Here is a 20,870-nt window from a genome sequence, read left to right on the forward strand (position 1 = left end):
GAGCGAAGAGAGGGAAGAAGGAAGAGAGAGAGAGAGAGAGAGAGAGAGAGAGAGAGAGAGAGAGAGAGAGAGAGAGAGAGAGAGAGAGAGAGAGAGAGAGAGAGAGAGAGAGAGAGAGAGAGAACAGAGTCTTGTGTTTCCCAGTCTTATCTGGTGATCAGTTAATAAACTCCTGATTGAGAGAGATCAGAATACATCCAGGACTTTTAATCTTGCCATTCACTGGGCCATCTGGGTCGGCAGAAGGGCATGGAAGGGCACAGTTAAGGTGTGTGTGTGCGCGTGTCCGTGCATGTGCGTGTGTCCATGCGCATGTGTGTGTGTGCATGTGTGTGCGTGCGTCTGTGCGTGTGTGAAGGACATTGTTAAGGTCGATTAGATCAACACAATCAAGAGGAATAATCAGATCTCTATCACATCTGGCTCAGAGGGAGAAGGAGGGAGAAGATGTAGAGAGAGGGAGGGGATAGAGAGAGAGAGAGAGAGAGAGAGAGAGAGAGAGAGAGAGAGAGAGAGAGAGAGAGAGAGAGAGAGAGAGAGAGAGAGAGAGAGAGAGAGAGAGAGAGAGTGTGTGTGAGAGAGGCAGAGTTGTGTGCCAGTGCTTACTGCTCTGTGGTATGGAGTTGACAGATGGTGAAGGGTGGCAGGCAGGTCTCCCTCTGGTCTGACTGGCACTGTGCCACCAGTGGGAGGAAAACATGTTATTTTCTCTCCTAAAACCCAACTGAGAAGTGTACTTCCTCCTGACTTCTGTTCACACGTCCGTCTGTTGCACTTCCAGTCACACGACATGTGTGACCATCTCTCTCCCATGTCCATGTCCCTCCCTCTCTCTTTTGTGTTATTATTGTTGTATAACGGCTAACTGCGTGTGTGTGTGTGTGTGTGTGCGTGCGTGCGTGCGTGCGTACGTGCGTGCGTGTGTGTTGTGCGGTGTGTGTGTGTGTAGATCTCCCAGATGATATCTGATGGGTGTCGAGAGGGTGTGACGGAGGCAGTTCTGAACCGCTACAACGCTGATCGCCCCTCGTCCTCGCAAGCCCCTCCCACTCTGCAGGTTACCACGGCAGCACCAACCACCACCTCTGCCGCCGCGTCCTTCTTCGCCAGGTAAGAGAAAAGCGGTACACCTTTATACAGTATAAACGCACAGACAGACAGCTGGACGAACAGACACGCTGCAGGGTGCCTCAGCCCTTTGAGGAACGACAAGTGTGTGTGTGTCTCTGTTTGTGAGGCCTTGCAACCAGCTCTATATCCAGTAGACATACATAAGTTACATAATCCATAATAGAGACATTGAGAATGACAGTACATCAATAAAACACACACTACGCACGCACGCACGCACGCACGCACGCACGCACGCACGCACGCACACACACACACACACACACACACACACCCTAGTACAGTCGGTCAATAACTCAAGGCGATATATGAATAACTAACGTCAGAACATAAATAGCTCAGTGTCTGACAGTTATTAAGATATCTTGGTCGACATCTTCCTCTGGATGACTTAATAATAACATAATATCACATCTGTGCGACATTGATATTTTCCCTTCAAAGTTAGTCGAAGGAAGTAAAATAGCGGTGGACGGGACATTGGTAGTAACCTAAATGGTCAATACTTACAGTTGAAGTCGGAAGTTTACATACACATTAGCCAAATACATTTAAACTCAGTTTTTCACAATTCCTGACATTTAATCCTAGTAAACATTCCCTGTCTTAGGTCAGTTAGGATCACCACTTTATTTTAAGAATGTGAAATGTCAGAATAATACTAGAGAGAATGATTTATTTCAGCTTTTATTTCTTTCATCACATTCCCAGTGGGTCAGAAGTTTACATACACTCAATTTGTATTTGGTAGCATTGCCTTAACATTGTTTAACTTGGGTCAAATGTTTTGGGTAGCCTTCCACAAGCTTCTCACAATAAGTTGGGTGAATTCTGGCCCATTCCTCCTGACAGAGCTGGTGTAACTGAGTCAGGTTTGTAGGCCTCCTTGCTCGCACACGCTTTTTCAGTTCTGCCCACACATTTTCTATAGGATTGAGGTCAGGGCTTTGTGATGGCCACTCCAATACCTTGACTTTGTTGTCCTTAAGCCATTTTGCCACAACTTTGGAAGAATGCTTGGGATCATTGTCCATTTGAAAGACCCATTTGCAACCAAGCTTTAACTTCCTGACTGATGTCTTGAGATGTTGTTTCAATATATCCACATCATTTCCCTCCCTCATGATGCCATATATTTTGTGAAGTGCACCAGTCCCTCCTGCAGCAAAGCACCCCCACAACATGATGCTGACACCCCCTTGCTTCACGGTTGGGATGGTGTTCTTCGGCTTGCAAGCGTCCCCCTTTTTCCTCCAAACATAACGATGGTCATTATGGCCAAACAGTTCTATTTTTGTTTCATCAGACCAGAGGACATTTCTCCAAAAAGTACGATCTTTGTCTCCATGTGCAGTTGAAAACCGTAGTCTGGCTTTTTTATGGCGGCTGCGGGGTCCCATGGTGTTTTAACTTGCATACTATTGTTTGTACAGATGAACATTGTATCTTCAGGTGTTTAGAATTTGCTCCCAAGGATGAACCAGACTTGTGGAGGTGTACCGTTTTCTTTCAGAGGTCTTGGCTGATATCTTTTGATTTTCCCATGATGTCAAGCAAAGAGGCACTGAGTTTGAAGGTAGGCCTTGAAATACATCCACAGGTACACCTCCAAGTGACTCAAATGATGACAATTAGCCTATCAGAAGCTTCTAAAGCCATGACATCATTTTCTGGATTTTTCCAAGCTGTTTAAAGGCACAGTCAACTTAGTGTATGTAAACTGCTGACCCACCTGAATTGTGATACAGTGAATTATAAGTGAAATAATCTGTCTGTAAACATTTGTTGGAAAAATGACTTGTGTCATGCACAAAGTAGATGTCCTAACCGACTTGCCAAAACTATAGTTTGTTAACAAGACATTTGTGGAGGGGTTGAAAAACAAGTTTTAATGACTCCAACCTAAGTGTATGTTAACTTCTGACTTCAACTGTATGTATACACCTACTTCAGATACTAGTACTACCACAGCAATGTACTCTTCTGTCTGTGTTGATGCAGTTTACTAAGGTATTTTCAGAGCAGACATAAGATGACCCTCCAAATCCATAAATGTAGCTCCAAATCAAGTAGATGAAATGTGAGGGCAGATTCAGGGTTATATTTCACTAGGAGATACTTTGTGTTACATCCCCTCTCTAATCTTAACCTCAGCCCAAACTTCCTGTCCCGCTCTGCTGCAGAATCGTGTCGTTCATCCAGACAGCTCAGGACAGATTTAAAGGAGACGCTTTCTTTTTTACAACCAAATATCTATTTTTCATGTTAATGGCATGTTACGGAAGGGTCCAGGCAGCTTTTTTGTGATTTCACGTGTTCTAGAGAAACTTACCCCATTCAGCAAATCACTTCCTCATCCTCGTTGTGTAGTATGGGGCCCCTGAAAAAACATGAACAAAATCTCAAACACCCCAAATGTCCTTTTAGAAACGGCAAAGCTCTCAGTATACTGATGCAGGTCTTTAGATGTTGTACACATGAAATTGACATTCCGAACTTTATCCGCAATGATATATTCCCTTTTGCTGCAAAGTTATTCCTATTTCCGAGTTGTCTGAGAGCCAAATAGCATTTCTCTGTGGCTTACACTTGGGTTTCCACTAGATAAAACAGACAAAATTGCCTATATCGTACAAATTCATGAAAACAAATATTTGCTTTTTGGTCTTAATTTAAGGTTAGGGTTAGACTAAGGTTAGCAGTGTGGTTAAGGTTAGGTTTAAGCTGAGAGTGGCCCATTGGTCTCAGGCACCGCATCGCAGTGTTGCGGCGTCACTACAGCCTGAGGTTCGATCCTGAGTAACAACCGGCCGTGACCGGGAGTCCCATAGGACGGCGCACAATTGGCCCAGGGTCATTAGGGGAGGGTTTGGACGACGGGGCTTCACCTGGCTTATCGCGCTCTAGGGACTCATTGTGGCAGGCCGGGTGCCTGCAGGCTAACTTCGGTTGTCAGTTGAACGATGTTTCCTCCAACAAATTGGTGCAGCTGGCTTCCGGGTTAAGCGGGCAGGTGTGAAGAAGCAAGGCTTCGGAGGACGCATGACTCGACCTTCGCCTCTCCCGAGCCTGTTGGGGAGATGCAGCGATGAGACAAGATTGCAATTGGATATCACGAAATTGGGGAGAAAAAGGTTTAAAAATATATGATTATAATCAATATTTCTTAATAACAGATATAGGTGCATATAGGTATGGATAAAGTGACTAGGATAGATAATAAGAATTAGACAACATTTTTGATATAGACGGGGTTTATGACTTTGTGGCAGTGTTAACTAGCGACGACCGAATACCTGGTCGCTTTGCCATGGATTAAATAAAAATTATTCATTGGATAATTTGTCAAGTTTCCCTTATGTTTGAGCTAGTCTGCATTAAAATTAAATAGGATCATTTTATAAATAATACAATTGCGTGATACGATTGCATCTGAGAACCACGCTCCCCCATCTTCGCAAGATCAATTCGTTTTGCATGGCCCGATGCCACAGTTGTGCAGGGTTTGCTCATTTTTGATCATTCCATTGATCCTAAAGAGAAATCTGGGGAACCGCTCCAAACCGTTCAATAGCTAGCCATATTACTGGAGTTTATATGATTTTTATTTCTAGTCTGGATTTGTGGCCACAATTTAGATAATCCATTTATATATAGCTAGCTAGCTTAAATGATAACATATAGAAAAAATAATATAGCTATTTGATCATGTCCATGTGTATGTCCAAATATTTATGCCGTCTGGAATCCTACGCGGCTTATCAAACGGCAAGAGTCAGACAAACGTCAACCCTCAACATGTCGACAGCTCATTTAGACACGGTTTAGCCGAGACTCATCTCTTAACAAGTAGGTTGGTAGTCTTTCTCTGAAAAAAATTATTTGCACCTGACTTAAAGTATGCCTGTCTTAACTGATATGCTGCTCACATAACTTCCATTAGCTGGCTACGGTTAGCATTCTAGCTAGTTACACTGACAGCTGTCAGTCAGTGCCCTATGTGTTGTTATTTCTCTGCTACGTGTGGAAATCACAACAACGTTCCCACCCCCAATTCCTGAATACCCCCAATTCCTGAATACCCCCAATTCCTGAATACCCCCAATTCCTGAATACCCCCAATTACAGAATACCCCCAATTACAGAATACCCCCAATTACAGAATTAGCAGCATGTGTCACTCTTCCAGGTGGAACCTAAACGAGAATTTCCGCTCTAGGACAGGAATTACTAGGCAACAGGATAGATAATAAACAGTAGCAGCAGCGTATGTGATGAGCAAACCCAAATGTAATCTGCTGAAACTGTTTCTATTTTCTGCGGCGATTTCTGCTGAAAATCTGCGGAATTCTGCAGAAAGCTTTTTTTGGCTCTAGAGTACTAACATTATTTAATAACATTCGGAACATGGTTTTAAGTATTCAGATACCCTTGACTTTTCCCACATTTTACTATGTTACAGCCTTATTCTAAATTGGCTTATATAAATGTTTTTCCTCATCAATTTACACACAATACCCCATAATGACAAAGCAAAAACAGATTTTTTGAAATTGTTGCAAATTTCTTAAAAATAAAAAACAGAAACACCTTATTTCCCTAAGTATTCAGACCCTTTGCTATGAGACACGAAATTGAGCTCAGATGCATCCTGTGTCCATTGATCCTCCATTGGAGTTTCCATTGGAGTCCACTTGTGGTAAATTCAATTGATTGGACATGATTTGGAATGGCACACACCTGTCGATATAAGGTCCCACAGTTGAAAGTGCATGTCAGAGCAAAAACCAAACCATGGTGTCGAAAGAATTGCGCTAAGAGCTCCGAGACAGGATTGTGTCGAGACACAGATCTGGGGACGTGTACCAAAAAATGTCTGCAGTATTGAAGGTCCCAAAGAACTCAGTGGCCTCCATCATTCTTAAATGGAAGAAGTTTGTAACCACCAAGACTCTTCCTAGAGCTGGCTGCCCGGCCAAACTGAGCAATCAGGGGAGAAGGGCTTTGGTCAGGATGGTGACCAAGAACCCGACGGTCACTCTGACAGAGCTCCAGAGTTCCTCTGTGGCGATGGGAGAACCTTCCAGAAGGACAACCATATCAGCAGCATTCCCCCATTCAGGTCTTTATGGTAGAGTGGCCAGACGGAAGCCACTCCTCAGTAAAAGGCACATGATAACCCGCTTGGAGTTTGCCAAAAGGCACCTAAAGGAATCAGACCATGAGAAACAAGATTATCTGTAATGAGGAAACCAAGATTGAACTATTTGGCCTGAATGCCAAGTGTCACGTCTGGAGGACCTGGCACCATCCCTATGATGAAGTATTGTAGTGGAAGGTACTGTGCACACACACACTCACTCACACACACACACACACACACACACACACACACACACACACACACACACACACACACACACACACACACACACACACACACACACACACACACACACACACACACACACACACACACACACACACACACACATATATTTTAAAACAATGAGAGTAGTTAGCAAAAAAATATATCTGCTGCTTTTATAATTCATTCCCAACATGTCACTTGTTTTGATAGCTCCACCACGCCACTTTTGGTAACTTGTTAGCTACTAGCTACTAGCTAGCCTAAATGGCATGATGGAGCTGGAGTGACAAGTTGGGAAGCTTGCCAGGCTAACGTTAGCTAGTAAACTTCCCACCCCTATCTAGATACAGACAAACATTTAATTATCAAGAACAGATATTAGCTAGCTTGAGCAAAACTACTAGCTAGTTAATATATCTGTAGCTAGCTAAAGCATCAGAATGCTTACCTGGTCCACTAGCCCTCCTATTGTTGTGTCGGAGTGACCTCAGGTGCTCCACTGCAGTTTGACGCTGTATGTAGCAGATTGAATTCTGACAGTCTTTGCAGAAAAGTACTCCTCCATCCTCGTACAGTTCAGCTGGAAACTCCCTGGCCCTGTCCCTGGCTGTTATTCTGGACACCAAGTGTTTACTCCTCAGCTCCTCTACTGTAAATCTGGGCATTTTTAGCTGCATAATGTTACTTCGCTCCTCAGACAGCTGCCATTCACTCACTGAGCTTCCTGCACCACTCACACAGGGGAGGGGCTACGGTTGGGAGAGTGGGACATCTCTGGCTACACTTTTGGGTGATTGAAATACATGAAAATGAAATGAAAATGCAAGTTCAGCACCAAGTCCATTTTAGTTCACTTTTCTATCAGCTGGCAGTGTACTTTACGCTCTAGATTCCTATGCGTTCCAATTTGAAATTCTACAGATTTTCATCGGAATTCTGCGTGCACTGATTCCGTGCGGGCCTGGTGATGAGTCAAAAGAGATTAGTGTGAAAAGGGTCAATGCAGATATTCTGGGTAGCTATTGGTTAACTATTTAGCAGTCTTATAGCTTGGGGGGTAGAGACTCTTCAGGGTCCTGTTGGTTCCAGACTTGGTGCATCGGTACCGCTTGCCGTGCGGTAGCAGAGAAAACAGTTTAGGACTTAGGTGGCCGTAGTCTTTTTTTAGGGCTTTCCTCTGACACCACCTGGTATAGAGGTCCTGGATGGCAGGGCCATTGATGGACAGAGAGTGGGATAGAAAGAGAGAGAGACAGAGAGGGAGACTTTTTGTCTTTCTTTAATGATACATTCTCATTAAAAAAACAAATATCCCCTATACTGCATACTCTCCTTGCCCTCTACTACACAATACAACACCACAAATCACAATAACCATCTTCCACAGCTGTACAGACGGCCCCATCGATGCACCACATCTCCTGAAACATCTCCACACTTTTTGTAATTTTATAGAACTCAAATTCCACCCTATGGCACGCAGAGATCATCCCATTAAATAATAGTAAAGTCAGTGATGGCCCGACCAGAAAAAATCCTCCAGCTTGTGTTGCAGATCTGCGAGCAGACCAGCGGGGGGGTTGAGGAGGGCCAGTTTATGCCACAGGGAAGATGCTGCCAGGTTTTTGATTATCAGCACCCTCCCTCTATATGACACTTGGGACATGAGCCACCTCCACCTGGCCAGTCTTGACACCCCCTCCCAGTTCTTCCTGACCCATCTCTCCAAGCCCAGGTACACCCCCGAAATGTTAAGCCCTTCACAACCCCACTACAAACCCCCTGGAGGCAGAGGAGGGGCCCTATCCCTCCATGCCCCACATAACAGAGCTTTGCTCTTGCCCCAGTTCATCTTAGCTGACAAAGCTCCTTTGTACACCTTCAGACTTGTCTGTAGTGCCTGCATATCCTGACCACCCCTGACCATCACAGAAACGTCACCTGCATACGCCGACACTGCTATGCCTGTCAACACGCCATGCCTGTCCAGCACACTCCCTGCAGTCTCCTGTGTAGGATGCCCCAGAAAGACTCAATGGCTAGTGTATATAACTGCCCTGATAGAGGGCATCATTGTCTACTGCCCCGCCTCACCCAGACTGGCCTACTGAGCCCCCCTCCCACCTTGACTATACATGAAGCTCCAGCATACAACATCTTCACACTGGTCAAAAACCTTTCCCTAAACCCAAACATCACATTAAACAGATACTCATGGTCCACTCAGAGTCCAGATGGGACTTCAGTCTGCTAGCGAGGACCTTGGCAAATATCTTGTAGTCCGCACAAAGCAATGCCAAAGGGCTCCAGCTCTTAAGTTCACACAAGTCCCCTTTTTTGGGCAGGAGAGTCGGAACGAGGTACTACAATATATAGTACTATGTGTATGTAGTAGAGAGACAGAAAGAGAGACAGAAATAGAGAGATAGAGAGAGACAGAGAGAGAGAGAGAGACAGACAGACAGAGAGAGAGAGAGAGAGAGAGACAGAAAAAGAGAGAGAGAACGAGAGAGCGACAGAAAGAGGTACTACAATATATAATAGTATGTATATGTAGTAGTCTATTTAACTGTGTTGTATGTTAACTCATCTCTGGTATCTTTGAGGCAGACACTGTAACTGTTTCCTCCTGGATGTATTGCAGACTCTTCCCTCCTGTGTGTTCTCTAGACTATCCTCCCTCACACACTGACGGGCAAACTGCTTCTGGCAATCTCACTATCAAACTGTTAAGTGCTTATACTCATAATGTATATTATAGAATGCATGGCTATGGTCTATATGCACTATGTGCCACATACATTACGTCCTGTATAAACATTACATTGTATTGTATACACACTCTCCATAGCTATCAGGCTGCGTCAGACACTGTAAATGTTTACTTTAATGGCGAGGTGAGCTAGCTGGGGGAAAGATATACTTGAATGCAATATACACGCACACGCTCGCGTGCGCACAAACACACATACACTCACACACATACCTATGAGGTACGACACTCCATAACTCTATTTAGGAAATTCATTTTGCTCCCTCCCAGGAATGTTATTGATTCCCGGTTTTCATCACTCTGTAGGTTTCCCCTTTGGCTCATATGGGAGAGAGGGAAGGGAAGGGAAGGGAGAGACAGAGACGTGTGTGATTTATGAGTGTCATGCTCCTGTGTAGCAGACAGTGTTGGCTGTGTTCAAGCTGTAAAGCAGGTGAAAAGAGATGGAGGTCGTAAATTGTGTGGAGGTGTGGAGGTGTGTGTGTGCGATTGTGTGTGTGTTTTTGTGTTTCTGTCTGTCGCTCCTGTGTCTGACAGGTAACAAGGCCACTACTTGAACACACACACACACACACCTAGAGGACATTCCACACACTCTCTCTCCTGTCTATGTATAGATATATGATAGCTGTGTGTTAAACGGTGCAGGTGTCACGACCTGTATGTCTGGATGAGGAAGTATGTGTGTGTGTGTGTGTGTGTGTGTGTCCAAACTGTCCGATTTTCCATCGCTGCAATTTATGGTCCTGTCTGATGTCTGACTTCCTCTACTCTCTCACCCCCTTTGCCCTTTCTGACTCTCCTCTCCTCCCCTCCCATGCCCTCTCCCCTCTTCTCTTTTCCTATCCTCTCACTACTCGGAGTATTGACAGCATGGAGAACAATGAAAGTAAGAGGAGATGTGTAGATGATGCATCCATTATGTGAGTGGGAGATAAATCCGAAACAGAGGAGAGGAAACATGTAACGATAAACAGATGAAGCAAGAAAGGCGCATTTCTTTATTCTCAGCTTGAGCAATAGTCCCACTTTCGAGGTGCTTGAACGTTGAACTGTGTGTGTGAGTGTGGGTCTTTCATGTAATAAGAACACCGGTTTACGTTTAATTGGGAACACAATGACTTCCGTAACTGTTCATTTTCTACTGCATGTCAGACCGTCTTCCCTCAGGACACATCTTCCTAAGGTCAAATAGGGGGTGCTCATATGTGTCCTATTTCATTGCATGTACAAGTGGGTATTCTGTACGTGGAAATGAGTTCCCCTGAGAGTGGGGTTGTGTTGACGACGACCCTGGAGCAATTAGTGCCTTGCTCAAGGGAAGATCAAGGGAAGATCACAGATTCTTCACCTTGTCGGCTCGGGGAGTCGAACTAGCAACCTTTCGTTACTGGCCCAACGCTCTAACCGCTAGGCTTCCTGTCACCCTCTAGGCTTCCTGTCACCCTCTAGGCTTCCTAAGCCTAATCAGAGACACACATGGTTTTCTCCTACATTCCTGTGTTTGTGTGTGTGTGTGTTTGTGTGGTGTGTGCGTGTGTGTGCTTGCCTGTGTGAATTTGCATGTTTGTGTGTGTGTGTGGGTCTGTGTGTGTATGCGTGCACACTGCACATGCTTGTGTATCAGTGGAGGCTGCTGAGGGGAGGACGGCTCATAATAATGTCTGGAAAGGAGCTAATGGAATGGCATCAAATACATGGAAACCTTAAGTTTTATGTATTTGATACCATTTCACCTATTCCGCTCCAGCCATTACCACGAGCCTGTCCTCCGCAATTAAGGTGCCACCAACCTGCTGTGGTGTGTGTGCTTGTGTGCGTGTGCGCGTGTGTGTGTGTGGGAATGATGGAGGCAGTCATGCATTACTGATAAGCCTGTGGTTGACTCGCTCTTTTGCTTCCAGACGTGTCCAGCATACATCTCCTCTCATTACACACACCCCTCTTTCTTTCTCTCTCTATCAACACAACAAGGTCTCACGGTTTTACCAATTTGACTTCAGATTCTGACGTTTGTCCACGTTTCGCCAAACGTCAAATTTTGAGTTTCTCTCCAAATTTCTACAGTTAAGTTTAGGATAGGGTTACAGTTACAACAAAAAACACTCGACTGTTAAGTTGAGGGTTAAGGTTTAAGTTCAAGAAAAAAACTTGATGGTTAAGTTTAGGCATTAGTTCCGAATGGTTAAGGTAAGGGATAAGGGTTGCGATAGGGTAAAACAAACAAAGTCATAAAACGAGCACTTAGCACCGGGATTGAACACGCAATACTCCGAGTTGGAGCACGCGGCTAATGCACATCCACAACACCCTAGCAAACCACAAGCCTAATTGATGGTGTCCCATTTGTTGTTATTTCTCTCCAACGTGGAAATCAGCACAACGTTCCCACCCCCAATTCCAGAATACGTACTAGCAGCCTGTGTCAGTCTTCGAGGTGGAACCTAAAGGAGAATATCCACTCTGAGAGAGAGAGAGAGAGAGAGAGAGAAAGAGAAAGAGAGAGAGAGAGAGAGAGAGAGAGAGAGAGAGAAAGAGAGAGAGAGAGAGAGGATGGAAGATGAGCAAGAGAGACAGAAAGAGGTACTACAATATACAGTAGTACAGTTGAAGTCGGAAGTTTACATACACATTAGCCAAATACATTTAAACTCAGTTTTTCACAATTCCTGACATTTAATTCTAGTAAAAATTCCCTGTCTTAGGTCAGTTAGGATCACCACTTTATTTTAAGAATGTGAAATGTCAGAATAATAGTAGAGAGAATGATTTATTTCAGCTTTTATTTCTTTCATCACATTCCCAGTGGGTCAGAAGTTTACATACACTCAATTAGTATTTGGTAGCATTGCCTTTAAATTGGTTAACTTGGGTCAAACGTTTCGGGTAGCCTTCCACAAGCTTCCCACAATACGTTGGGTGAATTTTGGCCCATTCCTCCTGACAGAGCTGGTGTAACTGAGTCAGGTTTGTAGGCCTCCTTGCTCGCACATGCTTTTTCAGTTCTGCCCACACATTTTCTATAGGATTGAGGTCAGGGCTTTGTGATGGCCACTCCAATACCTTGGCTTTGTTGTCCTTAAGCCATTTTGCCACAACTTTGGAAGTATGCTTGGGGTCATTGTCCCTTTGGAAGACCCATTTGCGACCAAGCTTTAACTTCCTGACTGATGTCTTGAGATGTTGCTTCAATATATCCACATAATTTTCCTGCCTCATGATGCCATCTATTTTGTGAAGTGCACCAGTCCTTCCTGCAGCAAAGCATCCCCACAACATGATGCTGCCACCCCCGTGCTTCACGGTTGGGATGGTGTTCTTCGGCTTGCAAGCCTCACCCTTTTTTCTCCAAACATAACGATGGTCATTATGGCCAAACAGTTCTATTTTTGTTTCATCAGACCAGAGGATATTTCTCCAAAAAGTACGATCTTTGTCCCCATGTGCAGTTGCAAACCGTAGTCTGGCTTTTTTATGGTGGTTTTGGAGCAGTCGCTTCTTCCTTGCTGAGCGGCCTTTCAGGTTATGTCGATATAGGACTTGTTTTACTGTGGATATAGATACTTTGTACCTGTTTCCTCCAGCATCTTCACAAGGTCCTTTGCTGTTGTTCTGGGATTGATTTGCACTTTTCAACACCAAAGTTCGTTCATCTCTAGGAGACAGAACGCGTCTCCTTCCTGAGCGGTATGACGGCTGCGTGGTCCCATGGTGTTTATACTTGCGTATTATTGTTTGTACAGATGAACGTGGTACCCTCAGGCGTTTGGAAATTGCTCCCAAGGATGAACCGGACTTGAGGAGGTGTACAATTTTTTTCCTGAGGTCTTGGCTGATTTCTTTTGATTTTCCCATGATGTCAAGCAAAGAGGCACTGAGATTGAAGGTAGGCCTTGAAATACCTCCACAGGTACACCTCCAATTGACTCAAATTATGTCAATTAGCCTATCAGAAGCTTCTAAAGCCATGACATCATTTTCTGGAATTTTCCAAGCTGTTTAAAGGCACAGTCAACTTAGTGTATGTAAACTTCTGACCCACTGGAATTGTGATACAGTGAATTATAAGTGAAATAATCTGTCTGTAAACAATTGTTGGAAAAATTACTTGTGTCATGCACAAAGTAGATGTCCTAACCGACTTGCCAAAACTAAAGTTTGTTAACAAGACATTTGTGGATTGGTTGAAAAACTAGTTTTGAAGACACCTAAGTGTATGTTAACTTCCGACTTCAACTGTATGTATATGTAGTAGTCTATTTAACTGTGTTGTACGTTAACTCATCTCTGGTATCTCTGCGGCAGACACTGTAACTGTTTCCTCCTGGATGTATTTCAGACTGTTTCCTCCCTGTGTGTTCTCTAGACTATCCTCCCTCACACACTGACGGTCAAACTGCTTCTGGCAATCTCACTGTCAAACTGTTAAGTGCTTATACTCATAATGTTGGTTTTAGAATGCACTTCTCCCCTCTGTCTCCCAAAACAACCCCTCCTCACCCAGAGGTGACCTATCTCCTACCTCCTTCCCTTTCTACGCTAATTGACTATTCACCTGTGTCGAACATGTGTGTATTTGTCTTATTTTGTGTCTGCTTGTGTGTGTGTGTGTGTGTGTGTGTGTGTGTGTGTGTGTGTGTGTGTGTGTGTGTGTGTGTGTGTGTGTGTGTGTGTGTGTGTGTGTGTGTGTGTGTGTGTGTGTGTGTGTGTTTGCGTGTGCGTGTGTTTCTACGGTATGAATTTCGGTGTGTTTGTGAGCGAGAGCCTTCATTAGAGGCCATCTAGCAGTGGATATGTCATTGTCAAAAGAGCAGAGGACCATCTATCCTGCTACAACGTCCCCTAGGGACACGGGGGTTGGGGAATGGAGACCGAGAGTTGTGTGTGTGTGTGTGAGTGTGTGTGTGTGTGTGTGTGTGTGTGTGTGTGTGTGTGTGTGTGTGTGTGTGTGTGTGTGTGTGTGTGTGTGTGTGTGTGTGTGTGTTTGATCATGCCCATGATGACATTTCATTCACTCTAAACATGCTACATTCTCAGAGTAAATTGTCTGTAACTTTTGAACCATATATGGTAGAGACATGGGGGTGGTGATTGTTTTTCTGACGCAATTCTCTACTGAATGGACATTTGTATAAACCTTGAATGAATTAATCATTTTATGGGTGAACATCCTATCGTTTCATTGAGAGGGAGAGACAGGAGTGCTCTCGTTTCATTCCCGTACTATTCTTTGTGTTTGAAAAGGCAGTGGCCATTCTGTACATACCATTAAACCAATTTAAAATGAAGGATTCTGGGAAAAATATAACTGCCACACATAGCAGGTGTTTATGGTAATGCATAGTTAAGTTGCCTACTGCAGTAGAACCATATACTGTTTGATACTGTTGTTTTTAGAAGGAAAACTCCTCTCAGATCTGCATAGCTGGCCGGTGTTCATGTTAATGTTTGAGTTGAGTGGGTGGTATTTTCACAGCCACTTTACAGAGATCATAAGGTGTAGGAGAGACATAACACTATCCGGGGATTGGAAAACTACAGCAGTTCTCTCTCTCTCTCTCACTCTCTGACTTTTTTTTCATACTCTCTCCTTTCCTCTCTTGCACCATGTTTCGACTCAGCAAACAGTCTGTCTCGCCCTCTTTTTATTCTCTTTAACCTTTTTCCTGTTATCTCATCCCTCTCCTCCCTCCATTCATCTATCTTCCCCATTCTGTCCTCTTCAGTGTGTGTGTGTGTGTGTGTGTGTGTGTGTGTGTGTGTGTGTGTGTGTGTGTGTGTGTGTGTGTGTGTGTGTGTGTGTGTGTGTGTGTGTGTGTGTGTGTCCCGTTGGATATTACCCCAGAATAGAGTAAATTATCCAGTGCAGCACATTCTCCTCCCCACTAATAGTATTTCATCTGTGTCTCTAGCCAAACTGTGGTCCTAACTGAGTCACTTAGCCTGCAGGATTGAAGACTAAACAGATGCTAATTGGTTAAACACTCAGTAAATTAAGCATTATTCTGGCCAGAGGAGAGAACACGTTTACAGGGAAAGCTACTTTAGTTAGTAAGAGTTTAGAAACATAAGGGATTGTAGTGTCTAATGCAGTGTTCCTCAACCTGCAGTTTGGGGGCCAGCACTGGTCCCTGGAATGTTGCAGACTGGTCCCTCAAATGCTTAACTGACACTGTTTCAGTCATTTCTACAACGGAGGAGAAAGGACTATATGAAATCCCCAGTTTATGCTACAAAACCAACTTTAAAAATAGGTTATATTTGACTCAAAAGTCTATGACATTAGAGTAAGGCATTGTTGGCAGAATAGATGGATGCAGTTCAATGCATGATTAATATAATTCACCAATAAATTTTTTTGGTAGTTCAACAAATTTTGCTATCAGGTTGCAAATCACAACTGGCATAGTGTTTGCTGCTTCCAGCTATTTGGGATACACTGTTTCAGTTTCAATGGCTCAATATTTTGTACAAAAACCGACGAACGTACCGAAGGCTGGGAATGCCAATACAATCAAACTAGCAAGGGCAATGATCACAAGTCAGTCATAACGTGGCTAATGGGCTAGCTTATCTATTTATGTAACTATTTATTTATCAAGCTAAAAACACGTAGCCTAACGTTAGCTAGCTAGCTGCTGGGAGGATGTCATGTCATTGGATGAGTGGGTGAATGGACACCTTTTCCGCCCATATCGTTTATCGGTGGAAATGCAGGTGTCATTTGGTTAGCTAGAAAGAAATGTGAATCAATTGCTAGGTAGCTATGCTGAACTTGAACGACTGTTAGCATATCTCTTAGTTGTCAATGAAATGTATTTGGCATCAATCAAATGGGCGGGCAGGCAGGCAAGTTCCCACTCAGTTGTCAAAACATGGGTTGGGACAAGCATGCATTGGCAGGCAAAGGCAAGCTGCAGAAGGGCGAGCAGGCTACCATTCTCCATTGTTTATCGGTGCAACTACCAGCTGAAAAGATTTGAGAGGGTTTATCTACTGTTCCCCCTCGTTAGATTTTAGCTCATATTCGCTCCGGCTAACATTAGTTGTTAATCTTGTTGATGTGCATAGGCAATTGAGAGAGAGAGAACTGTTCATGGTTGTTTGATCAATAGGACTGTGAAGTTCCCAAATGTAAGAGGATTCCCGGGGGAATTTACATACACTGCTCAAAAAAATAAAGGGAACACTAAAATAACACATCCTAGATCTGAATGAATGAAATATTCTTATTAAATACTTTTTTCTTTACATAGTTGAATGTGCTGACAACAAAATCACACAAAAATGATCAATGGAAATCAAATGTATCAACCCATGGAGGTCTGGATTTGGAGTCACACTCAAAATTAAAGTGGAAAACCACACTACAGGCTGATCCAACTTTGATGTAATGTCCTTAAAACAAGTCAAAATGAGGCTCAGTAGTGTGTGTGGCCTCCACGTGCCTGTATGACCTCCCTACAACGCCTGGGCATGCTCCTGATGAGGTGGCGGATGGTCTCCCGAGGGATCTCCTCCCAGACCTGGACTAAAGCATCCGCCAACTCCTGGACAGTCTGTGGTGCAACGTGGCGTTGGTGGATGGAGCGAGACATGATGTCCCAGATGTGCTCAATTGGATTCAGGTCTGGGGAACGGGCGGGCCAGTCCATAGCATCAATGCCTTCCTCTTGCAGGAACTGCTGACACACTCCAGCCACATGAGGTCTAGCATTGTCTTGCATTAGGAGGAACCCAGGGCCAACCGCACCAGCATATGGTCTCACAAGGGGTCTGAGGATCTCATCTCGGTACCTAATGGCAGTCAGGCTACCTCTGGCAAGCACATGGAGGGCTGTGCGGCCCCACAAAGAAATGCCACCCCACACCATGACTGACCCACCGCCAAAACGGTCATGCTGGAGGATGTTGCAGGCAGCAGAACGTTCTCTACGGCGTCTCCAGACTCTGTCACGTCTGTCACATGTGCTCAGTGTGAACCTGCTTTCATCTGTGAAGAGCACAGGGCGCCAGTGGCGAATTTGCCAATCTTGGTGTTCTCTGGCAAATGCCAAACGCCCTGCACGGTGTTGGGCTGTAAGCACAACCCCCACCTGTGGACGTCGGGCCCTCATACCACCCTCATGGAGTCTGTTTCTGACCGTTTGAGCAGACACATGCACATTTGTGGCCTGCTGGAGGTCATTTTGCAGGGCTCTGGCAGTGCTCCTCCTTGCACAAAGGCGGAGGTAGCGGTCCTGCTGCTGGGTTGTTGCTCTCCTACGGCCTCCTCCACGTCTCCTGATGTACTGGCCTGTCTCCTGGTAGCGCCTCCATGCTCTGGACACTACGCTGACACACACAGCAAACCTTCTTGCCACAGCTCGCATTGATGTGCCATCCTGGATGAGCTGCACTACCTGAGCCACTTGTGTGGGTTGTAGACTCCGTCTCATGCTACCACTAGAGTGAAAGCACCGCCAGCATTCAAAAGTGACCAAAACATCAGCCAGGAAGCATAGGAACTGAGAAGTGGTCTGTGGTCACCACCTGCAGAACCACTCCTTTATTGGGGGTGTCTTGCTAATTGCCTATAATTTCCACCTGTTGTCTAATCCATTTGCACAACAGCATGTGACATTTATTGTCAATCAGTGTTGCTTCCTAAGTGGACAGTTTGATTTCACATAAGTGTGATTGACTTGGAGTTACATTGTGTTGTTTAAGTGTTCCCTTTATTTTTTTGAGCAGTGTATTTGCAGAAATCCATTCAGGTGTATTTAGTGGCTTTTGGCGAATGTGTTCTAATGATCTAAAGTCACGCTGTAGCTACAGCCTGTAAACACACAGTCCAGTTCAAAGTGAATGATGGCAGGCTCGTGTGGCAAATGACTTATTTGCATATAGGCCTACTGTAGCTCTGATTAGCTATGTTGCACTGGTCTGTGTAGAGTCCAGTCCTGGACAAGACAGATGTTTTTATTAGGTTTTATTTACTGCAGTGTCTATTAATTGTCCAAAAGCACGGTCCACTTAAACAACTCTCTCCAGCACTGTACCTGTGACTCCTACTCAAATCATTAGCCTTTGCGGTGAGACCTGAGCTGCAATGTTAATAGGAGCTATAGGAACATTGGACGTGCTACATACACTCTCTCTCTGTGTGTGTGCATACTGTATACGTGCGCATGTGTGTGACTTATGTTGGAGACCTCTCCCCTTTACAGCCCAGGTCTCCCAATTAGCCTTAACTCATCGTTTGGGAAGAACAGAATACTCTCTCTCTCTCTCTCTCTCTCTCTCTCTCTCTCTCTCTCTCTCTCTCTCTCTCTCTCTCTCTCTCTCTCTCTCTCTCTCTCTCTCTCTCTCTCTCTCTCTCTCTCTCTCTCTCTCTCTCTCTCTCTCTCTCTCTCTCTCTCTCTCTCTCTCTCTCTCTCTCTCTCAATTCAATTCAATTCAAGGGGCTTTATTGGCATGGGAAACATGTGTTAACATTGCCAAAGCAAGTGAGGTAGGTAATATACAAAAGTCAAATAAACAATAAAAATGAACAGTAAACATTACACATACAGAAGTTTCAAAACAATAAAGACATTACAAATGTCATATTATATATATGCAGTGTTGTAACAATGTACAAATGGTTAAAGCACACAAGTTAAAATAAATAAACATAAATATGGGTTGTATTTACAGTGTTTGTTTGTTCTCTCTCTCTCTCTCTCTCTCTCTCTCTCTCTCTCTCTCTCTCTCTCTCTCTCTCTCTCTCTCTCTCTCTCTCTCTCTCTCTCTCTCTCTCTCTCTCTCTCTCTCTCTCTCTCTCTCTCTCTCTCTCGTAATGTTTCCCCTCCTGCTCTTCATCTGTGACCGCTTAAAACACTGTCTTACATAATGATCACCATGATTAAACTATTAATCTATTTAACTTAAACTATGGATGTAGAGTTGAAAATAAGTTATGGGTATATTGGGTCATACAGGAGAAGAGGAGAGCAGGGAGAGAGGGACAGATACGGTGTCAGTTAATTTGCGTCAATGAGTGATATCTGTGAAGGGAGTAGTACACACCGTTGTTTGAGATCTTCAGTTTCTTGGCAATTTCTCGCATAGCCTTCATTTCTCAGATCAAGAATAGACTGACGAGGTTCAGAAGAAAGTGCTTTGTTGCTGACCATTTAGCATTTTAAAATGATAAACTTGGATTAGCTAACACAACATGCCATTGGAACACAGGAGTGATGGTTGCTGATAATGGTCCTCTGTACGCCTATGTAGATATTCCATAAAAATCAGCCGTTTCCAGCTACAATAGTCATTTACAACATTAACAACATCTACACGGTATTTCTGATCAATTTGATGTTATTTTAAATGGACAAAACAAATGTTTTTCATTCAAAAACAAGGACATTTCTAAGTGACCCCAAACTTTTGAAAGGTAGTATATATACACATACACAGGAAATGCACACAGTGTTTGTCACACTGGCAGGTACCAGACCTGAGTATCCATGACTACCGCCAGAGCCTTCAGAAACACCTTTGGTTCCTGTAAACGTTTCTGTGTTGAAAGCACGGAAGCCTGACATCAGTGTGTGTGTGTGTGTGTGTGTGTGTGTGTGTGTGTGTGTGTGTGTGTGTGTGTGTGTGTGTGTGTGTGTGTGTGTGTGTGTGTGTGTGTGTGTGTGTGCCAAGCCTGTGTACTGCTTATTCAAGCAACCAGTCACCGTAACCAGACAGCACCAAGAAGACAACTGTGGCTTTAACCACTATAGTTACATTCTGTGTCCACACACACACCCACGCACTCACACACACACACACATGCACACACACACACACACACACACAGCAATTCTGGCAGGATTCTATGAGACAGGTCCTGGGTGTGTGTGATGGGCTTCACTCCCTGTATCTCTGTTAGTTTGTATCTTCTCCCTCAGATAGATTTGGATGAGAAACCTCTGCATGAATGTGTAGTAGTAGTATTTATTAGGATCCCCAATTACTCTTTCTGGGATCCAAACAGGAAACAAAATACAACATATAAAATACATAATATACATAATACTACATAATATCCTGCTTCTGCCTCACTCTTCAGAAACAGATGGCTCCTGCCCTATGAGCCGTTTCGGCTCGCACAAGTCAAGGCTCGTGCAAGGCCACCCACCTACAAAATACCAAACATAATACAGTGCAAATTACAATACAAAATATTTTAAAAAATGGCTGTGTTTCTTCATAGTCCCCGTTGTGCCATAAGGTGTTATTTTATCAGTTTTTTACAAATCTGGTTTTATTGCTAGCTTGAGTTACCTGGGGTGGCAGAGAGTTCCCTGTATTTAATACTGTGCATTTCCCAGCCTCTGTTCTGGTCCTGGGGACGGTGAAGAGACCTCTGACTGCATGCCTTGTGTTGTACCCTCTAAGCTGAGTAGCCCGAGACTGCCTTGCAGCTCCCCCCTGGAGTGCCATGCAGAAGAAATATCATCCCATGGAGAGAAGCAAGAGATTGAAATTCACTCAACTTTCTAGAGCTGTGGTCACCAACCGGTCGATCGATCGCCAAACATTTCTGTAAAAAACAACAACGATAAAGCCTTGTGTTCC

At 44.2% G+C, this 20,870-nt stretch overlaps 1 protein-coding gene across 1 annotated transcript in view; it reads left to right on the forward strand.

Annotated features, from left to right (window-relative positions):
• LOC139530626 (kinesin-like protein KIF26B) overlaps nt 1-20,870 on the forward strand; it is a 156,659-nt gene that overhangs the window by 64,580 nt on the left and 71,209 nt on the right. The window contains exon 4 of the mRNA XM_071327202.1: nt 950-1,110. Within this exon, the coding sequence (XP_071183303.1) occupies nt 950-1,110 (161 nt within the window). The remainder of the gene's footprint in view (nt 1-949; nt 1,111-20,870) is intronic.

The sequence above is a fragment of the Salvelinus alpinus genome, chromosome 9, assembly GCF_045679555.1.
Source record: "Salvelinus alpinus chromosome 9, SLU_Salpinus.1, whole genome shotgun sequence".
NCBI classification, from domain to species: Eukaryota; Metazoa; Chordata; class Actinopteri; order Salmoniformes; family Salmonidae; genus Salvelinus; species Salvelinus alpinus.